At 43.8% G+C, this 15,284-nt stretch overlaps 2 protein-coding genes across 2 annotated transcripts in view; one reads left to right on the top strand and one right to left on the bottom strand.

Moving 5' to 3' along the window:
• LOC104531905 (NADH-cytochrome b5 reductase 3) overlaps window positions 1-8,167 on the top strand; it is a gene marked incomplete at its 5' end in the record, with an annotated part of 14,517 nt that extends 6,350 nt beyond the window's left edge. The window contains 6 exons of the mRNA XM_010176940.1: window positions 1,495-1,601; window positions 2,949-3,078; window positions 3,619-3,702; window positions 3,840-3,925; window positions 6,218-6,317; window positions 7,852-8,167. Of these exons, the coding sequence (XP_010175242.1) occupies window positions 1,495-1,601; window positions 2,949-3,078; window positions 3,619-3,702; window positions 3,840-3,925; window positions 6,218-6,317; window positions 7,852-8,024 (680 nt within the window). The remainder of the gene's footprint in view (window positions 1-1,494; window positions 1,602-2,948; window positions 3,079-3,618; window positions 3,703-3,839; window positions 3,926-6,217; window positions 6,318-7,851) is intronic.
• Window positions 8,168-13,103: 4,936 nt separating this feature from the next.
• Window positions 13,104-13,847, bottom strand: REP15 (RAB15 effector protein). The gene has a single exon (XM_010176939.2). The coding sequence runs from the start codon at window positions 13,824-13,826 to the stop codon at window positions 13,104-13,106; it is 723 nt and encodes a 240-aa protein (XP_010175241.1). The 5' UTR covers window positions 13,827-13,847.
• Between the last annotated feature and the right edge of the window lie 1,437 nt (window positions 13,848-15,284).

The raw sequence follows: 15,284 nt of genomic DNA, 5'->3' as shown, positions 1-15,284 counted from the left end.
GAGACTTGGGAAGCAAAGAGAACTGAAAGCTGGTGAGGGTGGTAGAAGCAGCTGGGAGCAGCAGGTTTGCCAGCCCTGGGACAGATACCAGTGTGCACTCAGCATGTTTAGTCCAGAACCAGCTTTTTGCTGTTACCACCAGCTGGAGCATCACAGGAAAAACCCTGATTCCCTCTGAGGGGGAGTGGGATTGTGTATGGCCCCGTGCAGAGGCTGCCAGGGACGGGGAAAGCTCTAACAAGTAAGAGCATAAGGCATGTTTTCCCTCTGGGAGGTGCTCCTTTTTTGGATTTATACCAATTCTCGTGTGACCTGCCCCAACAGCGGTCCCATCTGTCCAGGTTCACAGTCAGCAGTGGTCACCATGGGTCTGTTCCTGGAGGAGGGGATGGTGAGGCCACCCCTAACCTGGAGGAGACACAGGAGGCTACTCCTGCAGCTCCTCCCCTCAGGCCTTCCCCAGCAGGAAGTGTGCGTGCTACCAGATGTATATAGGCGTTTCTCAGAGGGTTATTTGAGTCACCCTTACATTATGTTCGTGTACAGCTTAGAGCGAGTTCTGGTTCCTTGTTTCCCAGTTCACCAGGTAGCAGGTCTTTGTTCACCCACTGCTTTGCCCCACTGTCCCTCTGGCTTGCCAAACCAGCTCCTCCTGAAATCTCCTCTTTGCGTTCCCATAACAGGCAGGGAAACTGCACTGTCTTGGGAGAGCTGCGTTCATCTTAAGAAATAGTTTGTTCTGTTGACCTAGTGATGATAAAATAACAAAAAAAAATCCCCCCCTTGGCATTCTTGACTTCAGACTCTGAAGAGCATTGTAATTTTATAGGAAAACCTTTCAAATGAGTTAATTCTATGTTTTTTTCATCAAAAATGAGGACATTGAGAAAAGAAACTGTTGTAGAGAGTTCAGTGAACGTGTGAGAGATTGAAATGTGATGGAGGAATAGGAGGGTTAGGAACGTGCTTTATGGCTAGGCAGCCTTAGCAGTGGCAGCTAGAAGACCTTCTGGTAGACGTGAGTGATCTGTGGTCAAAGTAAGAACAGTTATAAACTCAGTTCTAACTAAGCTGGAACAGTTTATAACTAACATGTTAATAAAGAAGTGTGAACAGCACTTGACAGTTCTCCCCTCCTGTGTCCTTTTTACTTGTCTGTACGGGAGAGATGTATCGCATCTTTGGAAAGATCTCACATACACTGAGGGCTTTGGGAAATGGAAATGCACATTTGCATTTACAATCAGAACAGATATGACTGACACATAAATTTAACAGTGGAGTTGTCTGCCCTTCCAGGTAGAATCTGTGCATGGTTAACAACTCTGGCAAGGCGTTACAGTGTCAGGAAAATGAGAGAGGAAAAAGTGGTGCCCCAAAACAAGGTAGTTAGGAGAACTTTGAGGCTGCATTTGCAGTCCATGCTAACTCAGTACATCCACTGAAAGAAACATCTTTTGAAAGCAACCTGCTTTTTTTCTTCCCTGCATACAGGACAGCACATCTACCTGTCTGCACGGATTGATGGAGCTCTGGTTGTTAGACCTTACACTCCAGTTTCCAGTGATGATGACAAGGGCTTTGTGGATCTTGTTGTCAAGGTGAGAATGTCATGCTCTTTTACCAGGCTGGGCAAATTCTGAGCCCACCTTGACAGTCACAGTGCTATGTGAAGTCTGATGCGCTGGCTTCTGCTCAGGTGCGTGCCACTGTGAACTTCCACTGTTGTGACAACCGATCCATATGGCATTCCAAGCACTTCTTTAGGGAGTGTGCCTGCCTCGTGGTGCACTGTGTAATCTTCTGTATTTGCAAACTGCAGTTTTCCAAAATCTGTGTAGACCTGCAGGTGTTCACACACCTGTAAAATCCTTCTGAAATAAGGAATTAACCTTGCCTGAACTGTCAGCTTCTTCTGAAACTAATGTAGTATGGCCATTATGATTGTTAAGAGCAGTGATCATTATTGTTACTGATCCAGACAGTGTGAATGACTGATTTAATTGGCAAGAATATGATTTTGAGTCTTGTGATAATGTGCTTTTGTTTTCTCTCCTGGTAGAGAGACTAAGCAGATATATTTAAAACCTGAATATCTGCACTGGGTTTTCTCATAGAATTTAACTTTTTTTTCTTCTTTACAACTAATAACACTTTATTCATTTATTGTGAAACTGGACATGAACTTGCCTTTTACTACCTACTTATCTTCATGAGCAGGATGTTGCACGCTGAAGACATGACAAGAGAAAAATGTGAATTTTTGACTGGGATAGAAAAGTTTCACAAGACTCCTTCTTCCCAGCATGGCTCCCCATGCATGCAAACCATGCTATTCTTGTAAAAGTGTAGCTGCTCTCAGCTGGAACTCTTTCACACCCATGTGATTTGAAAGAAAAAAACCCAGCACAGCTCCAGCAATGTAACTACACCCACTGGTACCTGTTGGAGAGCGGCTGAATATTCAGTTAGTTGGTATCCAGTTTTTTATTACTCTGACTTGGAGGTGCAAACAGTTGGCATCCCAAGAAAAAGGTTTGGGTATATCCCTTTGCAACTGAGCTGTCAGGGATCTCTCTCAGAAGTTTTTCTGTTTGCAGTCATAGTGGTTTGGGGTTTTGGTTTTTTCTTAGCTTTTTTTCTTTTCCCTTTTGAACTTGGGTGTAAATCATGTTGTTCATTTAGAGATGCTTTCTGTGTTACAGAAATACAATGGAGAAATTGCCAGTCTGTGTCCAGTCTGATCAAAACTGGAGCAAGAATGGCATTTTAATCTTTTTCAGAAATCTCAGTGCTTCTCTTTTATTGTCAGTCAAATCTGCATTAATTGTATTTCTTTATGTAGTAGTTGTGTTCCTTGCATGAGGAGTATGGGTACCTAAATATTTGAAGGGCAAATGCTCATCTTTGAGCTGTGAGATTAATGGCTTCATTGTTATTTTTAACAGATCTACTTTAGAGGTGTCCATCCAAAGTTTCCTGATGGAGGGAAGATGTCTCAATACTTAGACAGCCTGAAAATAGGGGATACTATTGACTTCAGAGGACCAAGTGGCCTACTTGTCTACAAAGGAAAAGGCAAGACTGACTCAGAAAATGTAATTTATCCAGAGTAAACAACACAGAAAAAACATTACAAATTAGTAGTAATACTGGTCACAGGTTTTTCCAGCTGGGTTCAAGTCTTTATAGAATCATGGAATGGTTTGGGTTGGAAAGGACCTTTAGAGGTCCCCTAGTCCAACACCCCTACAATGAGCAGGGACATCTTCAACCAGATCAGGTTGCTCAGAGCCCCCGTCCAACCTGACCTTGAATGTTTGCAGGGATGGGGCTTCTCCCACCTGGGCAACCTGTTCCAGTTGATGCCATAGTCAGGAGTAAGTAATAACCCATGTCAATGTCTGATGTTACCATCACGTGTCTTACAATCTCTGTCTTTCAGGATTTGTTTTAATTCATGACACCTTCATCTTTGTCTGTTTCCTGCTTCTGCTTTACAGAGGGTAAAGGGTGACAGGCCTGAAATAAAGTCAATTAGCTGAGCATGCTGAGAAGGGATCACAGGCACTACTTCCTGCTTTCTTCAATTTTCCATCTTTTTCTCTCTCTCTTCAGGCGAGTTTGCTATTCGGCCTGAAAAGAAAGCTGAACCAGTTACTAAGAAAGTGAAGTATGTGGGGATGATTGCAGGTGGGACTGGTACGTATATATGAAGATTCATCCTTGGTTTCTGACAGCTGGTAGATGTATTTGTTCATATGTTCTCTCATGTGCCCACTTGTACTTGATTTTGCTCCTTCACATTCTCACACCATTGACCCGCCTTTCCCTTGCAGGGATAACACCTATGCTGCAGATCATTCGAGCAATCATGAAAGACAAAGATGACCCTACCATTTGTCAGCTGCTGTTTGCTAATCAGGTAATTCTATCCTTTTTTCTGTTTATAAAGTTTTGCTTAACTAACAACTCCACTCAGCAAATGAAATTCTTGCTGGGAAAGCCTGGTACAGAAAGACAAACCCCGATGGGAGAAGTGACCTGAAATGTTGGAAACTCCCTGTGCAAAAGCACTATAATGAGTTGGTTTTTGTGGTACTAGAGAAATGCTGCTTTCCTCCCAGCTAACACTCGCTTTTTTGTGTCTCATTGCTCTGTTTCTAATCCAGTTTATAAATGTTTTAAAACTCTGCATTCCTTTGTGCAAGTTTTTAATGTTTTGGGCAGACTTTCAGTGCTGTCTTCCGTAGTGAAGACATGAAGGAGGCAGACATCTGTCTCCTTCGGCAGCTGTAACTCCCCAGCTTCGCAGCAGGGTTTGTATCTGGAATCTTTCTGTTTGAGAGCACCTTAGGGGAGGCTAAAATTAACAGTGGTCTCCAGCAGCTCGCTTAACTACAGAGCTGTGATTCTGCATGGCTGTCTCATTTCCAGTGCCTCTGTCAGTTTTTCATGCATTTCTGTTGCTCTTTGAGGTGTATCGTATCATACTGCTCTGCTGGACAAAGGGAAAAGCTCTCATCCTTGGAATCCTTGCGATAAGAGATTTCTTGGATGACCAGGCAACCCATATGGTTGTGTGCTGCTGAACTGCAACACCCCTTCTTTGCCTGATGTTCTTCTGGTGTTAATCCTTTTGCTTTTGAATTTCTCCATCATAATGAATATTTGTTTCTGGATTTTGAGCCAGTATTTGTGGTGAGCCTCACTTCATGCCTGCTTTTTTTAGCTTCTTTAGGCTCTCCTCCCTCATCCCTCTCTCCTCTGATATTCAGTGTGTCCTCATTTCCTTTGTACTCTATCTGAATTATAAACCAAGGGTTTTTTCTGCCCAGAAGCTGTGATCCAACTGCCAACAGATGCCCTGTTCTGATGCTTTATTACAGTAAGAGCTCCCTCAGAGCCCTGCCGCTGCCGACTGGTGTGGCTGCAGCAGCTGCTCTCTGCTGAGCCCTAGGACTTGGCATAAAGTTCAGTGTGCATGAGGGCAGGAGGGCTGGGATTTGCTGTGAGTAGTTCAGAATGACTCACACAGGGCTAGAGCTGCTTTAGCAACCTAGAAAACCTTCTGCTTTTTGCAGGGAGGACTCAGGGAACGAGTTGCCTGCGATTAGCAACAGCCTGTGTAAACATCAGTCCTTGGCTTTAAGGAGGCCTTGTACCCAGTAACTGCACAAAGATAAAGCGGCTTTGTGACAAATGGTCAGTCAGGAAAGCCTGTGGACTAGATAGTTTTCAATACTTAATGTTTTTAAATATTTAAAATATTATTTTAATGTGTGTGTTCTGCTGGTCTTTTGTTTAGCCCTCTTGAAAGAGCTGTGGTGGGTTCCTGATACCAATGTATGTGGGCTCGTACTGTGCTTCTGACTAGCGTGCTTTGGGTTGGTCAGACCCAGTAACAGCTTTTCTGGAACACATGCAACTGCAGATCCAGAAATAAGCACCTTCTCGGCAATAGTTGCTGGCACATTCCTCCTTACCCCCGCAGTTACAGACATAGTGGTGTCCTCACTGCCAAATTATTAAGGCTGTAGAGGATGGTACCACTTTTAGTCTCTGCCCTTTTTTCTCCTTCCCAAAGTGCAGCTGCTCTTAGGGTGATAAGGCTTTCTTTTGGCCTTCAATGGCGTTGCATCAGGGAGGAGCAGAACTTGATACCCTGGGTAATGCTTGTTGTTCCCATCAGCACTCCATACCCTTTTGGTTATTTGTTCCATGTCCTGTTTAAAAACCAAGCAATCTCCATATGGCAGTGCTGATGGAATTTGAAGTGGCAAAGGTGGAAAAACCTGGCATTTTCCTGACTGAACAGCACAGTATGGAGGGGTGGGGAGATGCTTGTGTGCAGTCATGGTTAGTTTTTTTGATCAAAGTTGCTTTTGTAGTGGAAGTGCTAAAAGAGGGCTTTGCTCTTCTCATGCTACCCTGAACAAGTGAAGGTTCTGTGTTTTGATGCAGGTTTTGCTTTGTTTTATTTTTTAGAGGGGGAAGGCATTGCATAGTCAGGATTTAGGAAAGTTACAAACTTTTTTTTTTTTAGTTCTGCCACAGGACAGTTGTGGAAGTAACTTTTATTTGCTCTCTTCAGCCTGTAAAATAGAGTTGAATAATCTGTTCCATCTCCCAGGGCTGTAAAGTGGCTAATGCTCCGTGGTCATCCGAGGGCTGCACCCAAATGTAGAGTGTAATCATTGTTTTCCTTATTCTGCAGACCGAGAAGGATATTCTGTTACGTTCTGAGCTAGAGGAGATCCAGGTTCAGAATCCCGGTCGCTTTAAGTGTTGGTACACACTGGACAGAGCACCTGAAAGTAAGATCTGACATGCCACTTCCACTGAAGCTCAAGTTATGAGTATTAATGCCTGTGTTTGACAGGGGACATGCTCTGTCATTTTCACATTTCTGAGCTCCTTTCTTGCTTAACGAACTGTGTCTGAACGCATCCAGTAGCATCATTCTTCACACAGTCACACACAGGAACTCAGAGATGTCATCAGGCAGCGTTTCCAAAGCTACAGAGCAGCTGAATGGCAGTGCAGTGTTCCTCCCATGACTACACCTGAACGCTCACCGTTATTGACTGTGGAAGGTGCCCTTCCTTTCTCCTCCCCCCCAGACATCGATATAACACAGTTTCTTATTGCCTCACAGTTGAGGCATGCGCCGAGGCAGCTGCAGTGGGAGTGTGAGACACTCTTATCTCATGGAGATGCAGCCAAGTGCAGACTCCTACCTAGCTGTCATTGTATGGCAGTTCACAGTGGCTGATCTTCCTAGGCAATGACATTGCCTTTGTATCCACAGCATTTCTCAGTGCAAGTGCTGTTGCTGTTGCAGTGTGGAGCAGTCCACTTGTAAGGATAATGTGATACACTTGGCCAGTCTAGGTGAGAGGATGTGCCTCCCTCAGCTTTGCAAGTTTGCGGCTAAATAATGACTGTTGTGGTGAAAAGGCTCAATAGTTTATGTCATTCCTTGTCTTCCTTTCTTGCCGTTCCCCATCACGCCCACCCACATCAGGACAGATCCACACTCCTGTTCAGTGGTAGTTTGGGGCAGAGAAGGAAAAGCCGTATGCCTTCTCTCACCACGTGACCACGAACACCTCCAGTTGGGTGAGGGGACGGGTCTTGCTGTCCCCACAGTCTGTTGCTGTCATGTCATCTTCTGTAGTTAGTGTTCTGAAATTTCTAATCACTGTTCCTTTCCTTTGATATTTGTGAATTGTTGTGATAAAAGTTCCTCCTTAGACCCCCCTTCTCCCCCATACTTTTTTGCAGACTTTCACTACCATATGTGAAACCGGACTGAAAGTGGAAATTTGTTTTATAATCTCTGGGAGAAAAATGTGTCAGTCTCACTGTGCCCAAAGGTTTGGGGCAGCAGCTTTTTACATTTAGGATGCAGTGGGTAAACCTGAATCCTAGTGTTAATTGATGAGCACTGTTCCAACGGGGAACAACTTCATCAGCCAGATTTCCCCTAGTGAACTTGTAAACAGTAGGTAAGGAGGGTGGATGTTGTTATTTCACAGTGGTGGAACAGAGAAGATTCACATTCTGTTGACAGCTCTGCTTGAGATTTCCTTGGGGCTTTTTAGCAAGCTTTATTCAAAGTTAGCCTTTGTGTTCTCCATACATCAGTTTTGCATGTTTCTAAAAGCAGAGGTGGCAGTTTTTCCATGTAGTGTGACTGTGTTGAGGGCACCAATGTGAGTGGAGTGTACAAATGCTACAGTATGGAATGTTACTAAAAAAACCCCAAACCCACACACTTCATTCTAAAGTGACTCATATCTATCTTTTCCTGCTTTATCCCTCATTCCCCTTCATTTTTTCCAGCAGATTGGGAGTACAGCCAAGGATTTGTGAACCAAGAGATGATCAGAGACCACCTGCCCCCACCTCAAAATGATGTTCTGATCCTCATGTGTGGACCTCCTCCAATGATCCAGTATGCTTGCATTCCCAACCTGGACAAACTGGGCTACACCAAGGACATTAGGTTCTCCTTCTAAAGAAGGCTGATAATTCAGTGATCTTGTGTAGAAGGGAAGAAAAAAAACATTTAATGGGAACAGGACAAAGTTGGCTGATGCACAGTGCTGGGAAGCTACATATACATTAAAAATGCTTCATTTTTTTCTGACTCTCTGGCAAGGAAGAGACTTAAGCTCAGCTATACTAGAACTGTACTGGATGTTGCACAGAAACAACTGTATTGTGATGCCGAGTGCTCGGCTATATTGTATATTCCATCTCAGGGGAGGACAGTATATCTGCTTAGAGCAGTAATTTACACTTTTTCTTGGCACTGTCATCAGATGCCATTAATATCCTACTTCCTAACACTGTGCATACCCAGTATTCTATCGGTATGAAGTATGAAAACATATAGAATGTGCTGGATTATTCACCTTGCCAATGTTTAATCCTTGCAGAGCTTTTACAGTATGAGGGCCAGGAGTGTTTGCCTTGTATGCATAATCTTTGCAATGTCAGAAGCTTAAAGATGCGTGTTCAGTTGAAGGATGACAATTAACCATTTATGACTGAAGTTGTTCGAGCTGCCTTCTCAGACAAAACAGAGAGGTAGACAGCAATACAAAATTGATTTCCTGTGTAATTTGGAATAGCCTCACTTAAATGCAAACAGTTTTCCAGCTGGTCACAGTTCTCATCTCTGGGCAATGCAAGAAACTACAGGAAGCAGGCAGCTTTGTGCACTGTTCCATAAATAGCTGGAGTTTTTTTGCTTGTATGTGTGTGGAATACTGAAAAAAAAATTACTAAAAAATTCCTATGGCAGGTGGTGCTGTAGGAATACAAAAGCAGTGAAAAAATTCCGTGTGAAAACTCGACCTAGTTGTAGTTTCTTGTTTCCCAGAGATGGATCTGGAACACAGGGAGCTCGGGGTGGGGTTTGGTAGGTAGCCCAGCTTTGGGTGCAGTATGCGCACACTCGGGGGACGCGCCTGTGTGTCTCGCTCGGGCAAAGCTCCAAAGGATTTTGCTTGGTAAGAGTGCATGGGAACAGCCTTAAGTCACCAAACTGACAGCAAATTCAATGTCTCACTAAATCTAAAACCATTTCTTAGATGCTGTTTACTATAACTCTTATTTTTTTAAATATACCTTTTTTTACAGCAGCCTTTTACCTAGTCTTTAGTAAACTTCAGGCATCTTGTGTGCCAAACCTCCTGATTTTAAACAACAGCGGTGCTGCTGAGGTTACAGCTGTCCTCCAAGGACTCTATGAAACTAAAAATCTTGTTCTGCAGATGAAACCAGATTGACCGAAAGGATGTTTAGTCATATATGAAGGAATGTGGTTGCTAGTTAGCTGCAAGTGTCAGTGTGTAGTACTTTTTTTAAAGACTGGGGTAGGTATTTGAGGTTAGAGCTTGCCTTGTTTTCTTTTGTGCCTGTACAGCAGATGGGGACTGCGCACTGAAAAGGTTAATTTTCAGCATAAATTAAAAGGAGAAAAAGATACTACAGTTAATTTAAGGAACCTCAAATGGATAATACTGTTTTTAATTTTATTAATTAGACGCTTGCCTCTGAAGTCTTTTTGATGTGTGCTTCTGAAACTTGTTCTTTAATACTGTGCTCCAAAGTTCAAATAATACTCTAAGTTTCAGTCCATTTTAGGAGGCAAAAAGCAGAAATATGAGAGAAATGATCTTGCTGCTGGTTTGTATCACTGTGGGATATGCTTTTTTTTTCCAATAATATATTTAACAAAGTTTTCTTGTAAAAAAAATAACTCCAGCTGTTATGTATCAAGTAATTTCTATTCAGTTACTGGCTTTTTTTTCACATATGTGTAAGAAATAAAAGCATCTTGCAGGTGAAGCACCTGTCTGTTACTGCCCACATCATCTTCAGCCTTGTAAGAGACAGACTATAATTGTAAAACACTTTATAAAGTGAAGTTTCAAAAAACCAGAAGCAAGCCTGTTAGATTTGTTTACCTAAGTGCTTATCTCTTTCTTTTGTTTAACTGCGTTATTTGGAGGCCTAGTCAAGGAGTAAACTGTCTCTGTTTTTCTCCCTATCACTCCAATCGCCTCTTTTTATCTTTATTTTGTACATCTTCCTTGTGAACATGAGGATCTTTTAATAAATAAAAAGAGGGATTTTATATGATCTACTGTCCTGGTTTTGCTAGAATAGACTTAATTATCTTAGTAGCTAGAATAGTGCTGTGTTTTGGTTTCAGTATTGGATTTGTTATGAGAAGAATGTCGATAAGGTACCGATGTTTTCAGTCATTGCTGGAAGTGCAAGGACTTCATGTTTTGCTAGTCTGCAAGTGCAAAGGACTGTTTGGGGGGAGGAGAGGGAGGGGTAAGTGTAGTAATTAGCAAAACCCCAAATTGGTATTTGAATATGCCAGTGAGATATTCCATATCATATCATCTCATGTTCAGTATATTAATGAGGGTTGACTGGATAGTGCGGGATTCTCTTGGGTGTCGCTCAGGCTCATGCTTCTGGGCTTGTGGTTCCAGTTTCAGGACTGTCTCTGCTCCGGGACTGTTAGCTGGGTACAGGCTGGGCATTGGTCGGTGGGTGGTGAGCAACTGCACTGTGCATCACTCCTTTTCATATTCTGTTATTACTGTTGTTATTATTTTTATTTTATTTCAATTAGTAAATTGTTTTTACCTCAGCCTATGAGTCTCCTTACTTTTACCCTTCTGATTTTCTCCCCTATTCCCTGGGTGGGGGGAGGAGAGTGAGCAAGTGGCTGTGTTTGGCTGCCAGCTGAGTGAAACCACCACATCTACTGAAACAAAACCGTGTCCATCCCTGTTGCCTGACAGTCCTACACTACAGCGTTTAAACAAGTCAGTGATAAAAGTTGGCTTTACATATTGTTGGGGTTTTTTTTTCCTTAGAGAAATATATAAAAATTATTATATACATTTATATATATGAGTATAAAATACTATACATAAGCAAATGATGTCCACAGGAAAAACAAACAAACAACAAACCCAACACCTTCATTTTGCTTTTACTAACGTCATTACACAAATTACTGTGGGATTAACTGTATGAGGGCAGCCCTTTACCTGGTAGCTCAGCATGTGCAGCTGGTGGGATGGCTGTGAGTCACCTGAGCTGAGACTTCAGCTTGGCTGAGTAAATGAACGTGGTCAGATTTACATTGTTAAATACTTTGTTGTGCATCTTCACCATTATCAGCTGTAGTACAGAGCCATGGCCTGCGTGACATCTCTGAGGCACCAGTGCCACTTTGGAGGCCACAAATCAAATCAGCAAATGCCCCAAAGAGTAACTTCCATAGTTCAGACTCTATTTAGTCAAGACATTTTGATTTTCCCTTTCCAACACTGTAAAAGCATGTGAAACAGCCAGAGGAAACAGCCCAACCCTCTTTCAGAGAGAGGCAGCATTCCTACAGAACTTAATACCATAAGAGCCACACACTGGTTGTAAGTAAGGTACCGATTTAATGCAACAGTGAAGCTTTTCTGCTGGTCTTTTATAAACCAATCAATCCTGCTGCAGTATTGGTTATGCTGTTACTTTAAACAGGCAAAACAACCCCCAAAAAACAACAAAAAAACAAATCCAACCAATGCTCCTGAACAGGCATAGAGTCCCCACTCTCTGCAGATCCCCACAGCTATACATGTTTTCTATATAACTCACCAGAACTATCCCCTGTCCCACCAACCCCTGCCACACACAAAAAATACGACACCAGCTCTTTAAAAACAACTGTATAGCAATGAACTGCTGGAAAGACCTCCCTGCTCCATAATCATCCTTTTGTGACACAGCAGAAATATCCCAGTTCTCTGTGTGGGGGTTTTTATTTCAGTTCATCTACACCATGGAAAGCTGCGAACACTTCTGGCACTGATGCTGCAGCTTCTTTATGCCCTTTTTAATGGCTGGGTAAATAACAGCCTTTAGTTCTCAGCTGTCACAGCTGCCCTGGCTTAGAACTGAAATAGTAAAATATGAGTAAGTGTTAAAAATTATTTTTATTCTGTTAACTAAAAATGAATAAAATTATAAGAAAACTACAGGGTTTTTTTCTGTAGTTTTGTAGATCAAAACTATTCAGATTGCTATAAACAAAGTGAATCTACCAGGATGAAACTGAAGTCTTCCTTTACTGGTTAACAGTGGCTGAAAGCAAGCAATTACAATTGTGCAACTCAGAAGTCTCACTTTGTCCACTAAAAGCAGAAGGAAATGGAATAAAGCAGTCCATAAATGCAATTAGTTGCTAAGCTACTGAAAACAAATTCAAAGTGAAATAATTTTGCCTCCTCCAGACTTCTGCTCTCTGCCATGAGTGGTCAGGAGCTGCCTCTGCTGCCACAAAAAGCAGAAACTCCCACCAGTCAGGTTTTTTTGCCCCCCTTGCTGATTTTTCCCAAATTTTCTTTAACACCAGCCACTGCCTTTTGCCACACCATGGCCCAACACAACGGCTCAGCTCCCTAGCCTGGCACCAACCTGTTTTTAAGGGGTAGGTAAGTAACAGCTTTCTCATTCAGCCCATTTCTACCACGGGGAAGGGCTTTTCCTCTTAGTTGGGAACCACCTCACTCCTCCAAATGAGGTGGTTTTGGTTTTTTTGGGTTTTTTTTTAAGGCCTGGTAATTGTCCTTCATGCTCAAGGCAAAGCATCTAACCAGCATCAGTACATTTTATTTATTACAGACTCAACCTCCTATTACAGAAAATCATCTGCCACACAGTAACTGAAGGCTGTGAGTCAAATCTACCCCGACCTCCCGGAGGCTCGGGGCAATAAAGCTTTCTTTGGCTCCAGCCAAGACAATGTCTGCTGAACAAAACGTTCTGGAAAAATGACGTGCCTTCTGTAAACACATTTTTCTGGCAGGTACATCCTGCTGGTTTAAAACCTGGAGAGAATGACTCAGCCCGGCTCCTGCAGGAGCTAAGGGACTGCAAGGGGTGGGGGGAAGGTGGGAAATAAGGGGGTGGAGGGAACGCCGTGCAAGAAGAAAAGCAAGAGAGGCAGAGCTGAGCCCCACACAGCCTCGTGCCGGCGAGCAGAGCCACTGCTGCTCACCTGCGGTTTACAGAAAGCTGATGTACACACTGCCCACCTCCTTCGGCCCGTTTTTTGCGCCCAGGCAGGTTTCCAACATGTCTCTTGTGGGCAGGAAGCTGTCAGTACTGGTGACAAATTGCCGTAGTGCGTTCCTGCCTGACAGGTGGCATTTTTGCTCCTCCTTGGCAAGGCTGTCTACCATGACTCCTCGGATGTCCTTGGGCTTCCCTGGCACACCGAACACTACGAACAAGCCCAGGCAGTCCTGTCCCACCAGGCGGCAGAACTCTGCCAGCTTCTCAAACCTGCTCCTGTTTTGGAAGCGTTCATCTGCCAGCACGGCTTCCCAGCAGCAGTCCTCGCCCGCCTCGGCGAGGCCGCCTTTGCTGCCGAGGAGCTCAGCCAGCTGTAGAGCCTGCACGGCAATCTGAAGTTTGATTTGCTTGTCGGCTCCAGACAGAGTCCAGATCCAGTCCACCCCAAACAGGGAGGACTGCTGCTTGGTCATTTTGCTGGTCATGATATGCTCCTCCACTCCCTTTTCCACACAGAAGCTGATGAAGTTGACCAGAAAGATCTCACTCAATGTGTTTGTGGCTGGCTGGAATTTGCTCTGAGGATCCACAAAACCAAGATAGTCCTTCAGCCTTTGAGACGCATGGACCACGCCTTGGCTGAAGATGTCACAGATGACTAGAGTTTCAGCCTTGTTCTCTTGGTTATCCTCGTGTGAGACCTTCTGGCCCATGTTCTGTGCAGGAGGTAGTTTCCACAGGCAGACCTACAGCCTCGGGGAAGTCCCTTCCTTTTCCAGCGACAGCTCTGTGGTGCTGGGCTCAGCCAGACGTATTAAGCATGCACATGGTTACCTGCTGCCTTCCAGATGAAGGTCACGGCAGTGACAGAGCTCTGTGAGCAGGCTGCCGTCCCACGGGGCAGACGGGCTTTTCTCCTGGGTGTGTTTCTGCAGCTGACTGAGCAGCACCCAGCCTGACAGGCCCAGTAACTTTCATGCCTACTGAATTAATCAGTGCTTGTTTTCCTTCTTGTTAATTCCAGCGCCATTTTTCTGTAGCTGATGTGATCTCATTCCAGTCTGATCTTATCTCTCTTGCTCTCCTTTCTAGGACTATTACAGAGAAGACATTTTATTGGCACTAGTGGGTGTTTCCTGGAGGTGGAACAACCACCTTCTTTTAACCACCCAGAGAAGGGTATGCATCCAAACTTGAATACTTTTACACAGTGCTTGAAATGATGTGGTGGCCTTTTTTCATGGGCTGTTGCCTGTATCCCAGCATTTACTGCCATTACCATCAGCAGCATCAGTCGTGCCACAGCGATGCACACCGACTCGGTTGGACTTTTGGCTCAACTGAAGAGCTTGTGCTGTTGCTGCCTGTAACTGGATTATCTCAGGGAAGCTCCAACAGTCAATGCACCACCGTGCACCACTATCAAATGCTGCTACAAATAAACAAGCTTCCTCACCTTACAAAACCCTGTCTCCTTAGCAGTGAAAGCTGGAATGTATGGAGGAGGTTTTGCTTCTTAGCTGCCTCAAAGAGCACTATCTATCTTCTTCCTCCCAACTGAGGATAAAGAGGGTCATAGTAGGAATAGCTCTTGCTGCAAATGAAAATGCCAAAATACTAAGGTGAAGCATAAAGGATGCACTAAACATCCACAGCAACAAAGCAGTGCAAGGTAAAAGAAGCCCGCAGCTTGGGTAAGTGCAACTTCTCTCTTACAGGGAAAGAAAGGATGCAACAATACCTAGTGAATGGAAATCAGAAGACTCATTCCAGAGGTTATTCTGGATTACTTCTCCATTCCTAAGCACATATGTAATTTAAGCGAACAGAAAAAAGCTGGGTGCATAGGCTCTTGATCGATACACATCTGTCTTTTCTTCATCACTGTAAACAGACAACACAAACGATATTATACTCTCAGTTTCCAAGTGTTTATCCTCAGTGTTCCCACTGAAATGTTGAGCTGATGAACCAAACCACAGAAATGAAGATCACAAGATAGGGGTTCTAAATTTTCTGGTCCATTATCTGGGCTATTCTGGGCAAAACACTGATCACCGTTTGTACCTGCACCCCAGCAACAAAATGTAGTTTGGGGAAAGCTCAACTCTTGTTGGCAAAGCAGCTGGAGCTCCTCTGACTGCTGAGGGCTACAAGGGCATGGGGAGGGG

This window comes from Antrostomus carolinensis, unplaced genomic scaffold (assembly GCF_000700745.2).
Source record: "Antrostomus carolinensis isolate BGI_N321 unplaced genomic scaffold, ASM70074v2 scaffold22981, whole genome shotgun sequence".
Lineage (NCBI taxonomy): Eukaryota > Metazoa > Chordata > Aves > Caprimulgiformes > Caprimulgidae > Antrostomus > Antrostomus carolinensis.
The sequence above is the reverse complement of the archived record's forward strand: the minus strand, read 5'-3'. Positions and strand labels throughout refer to the sequence as shown.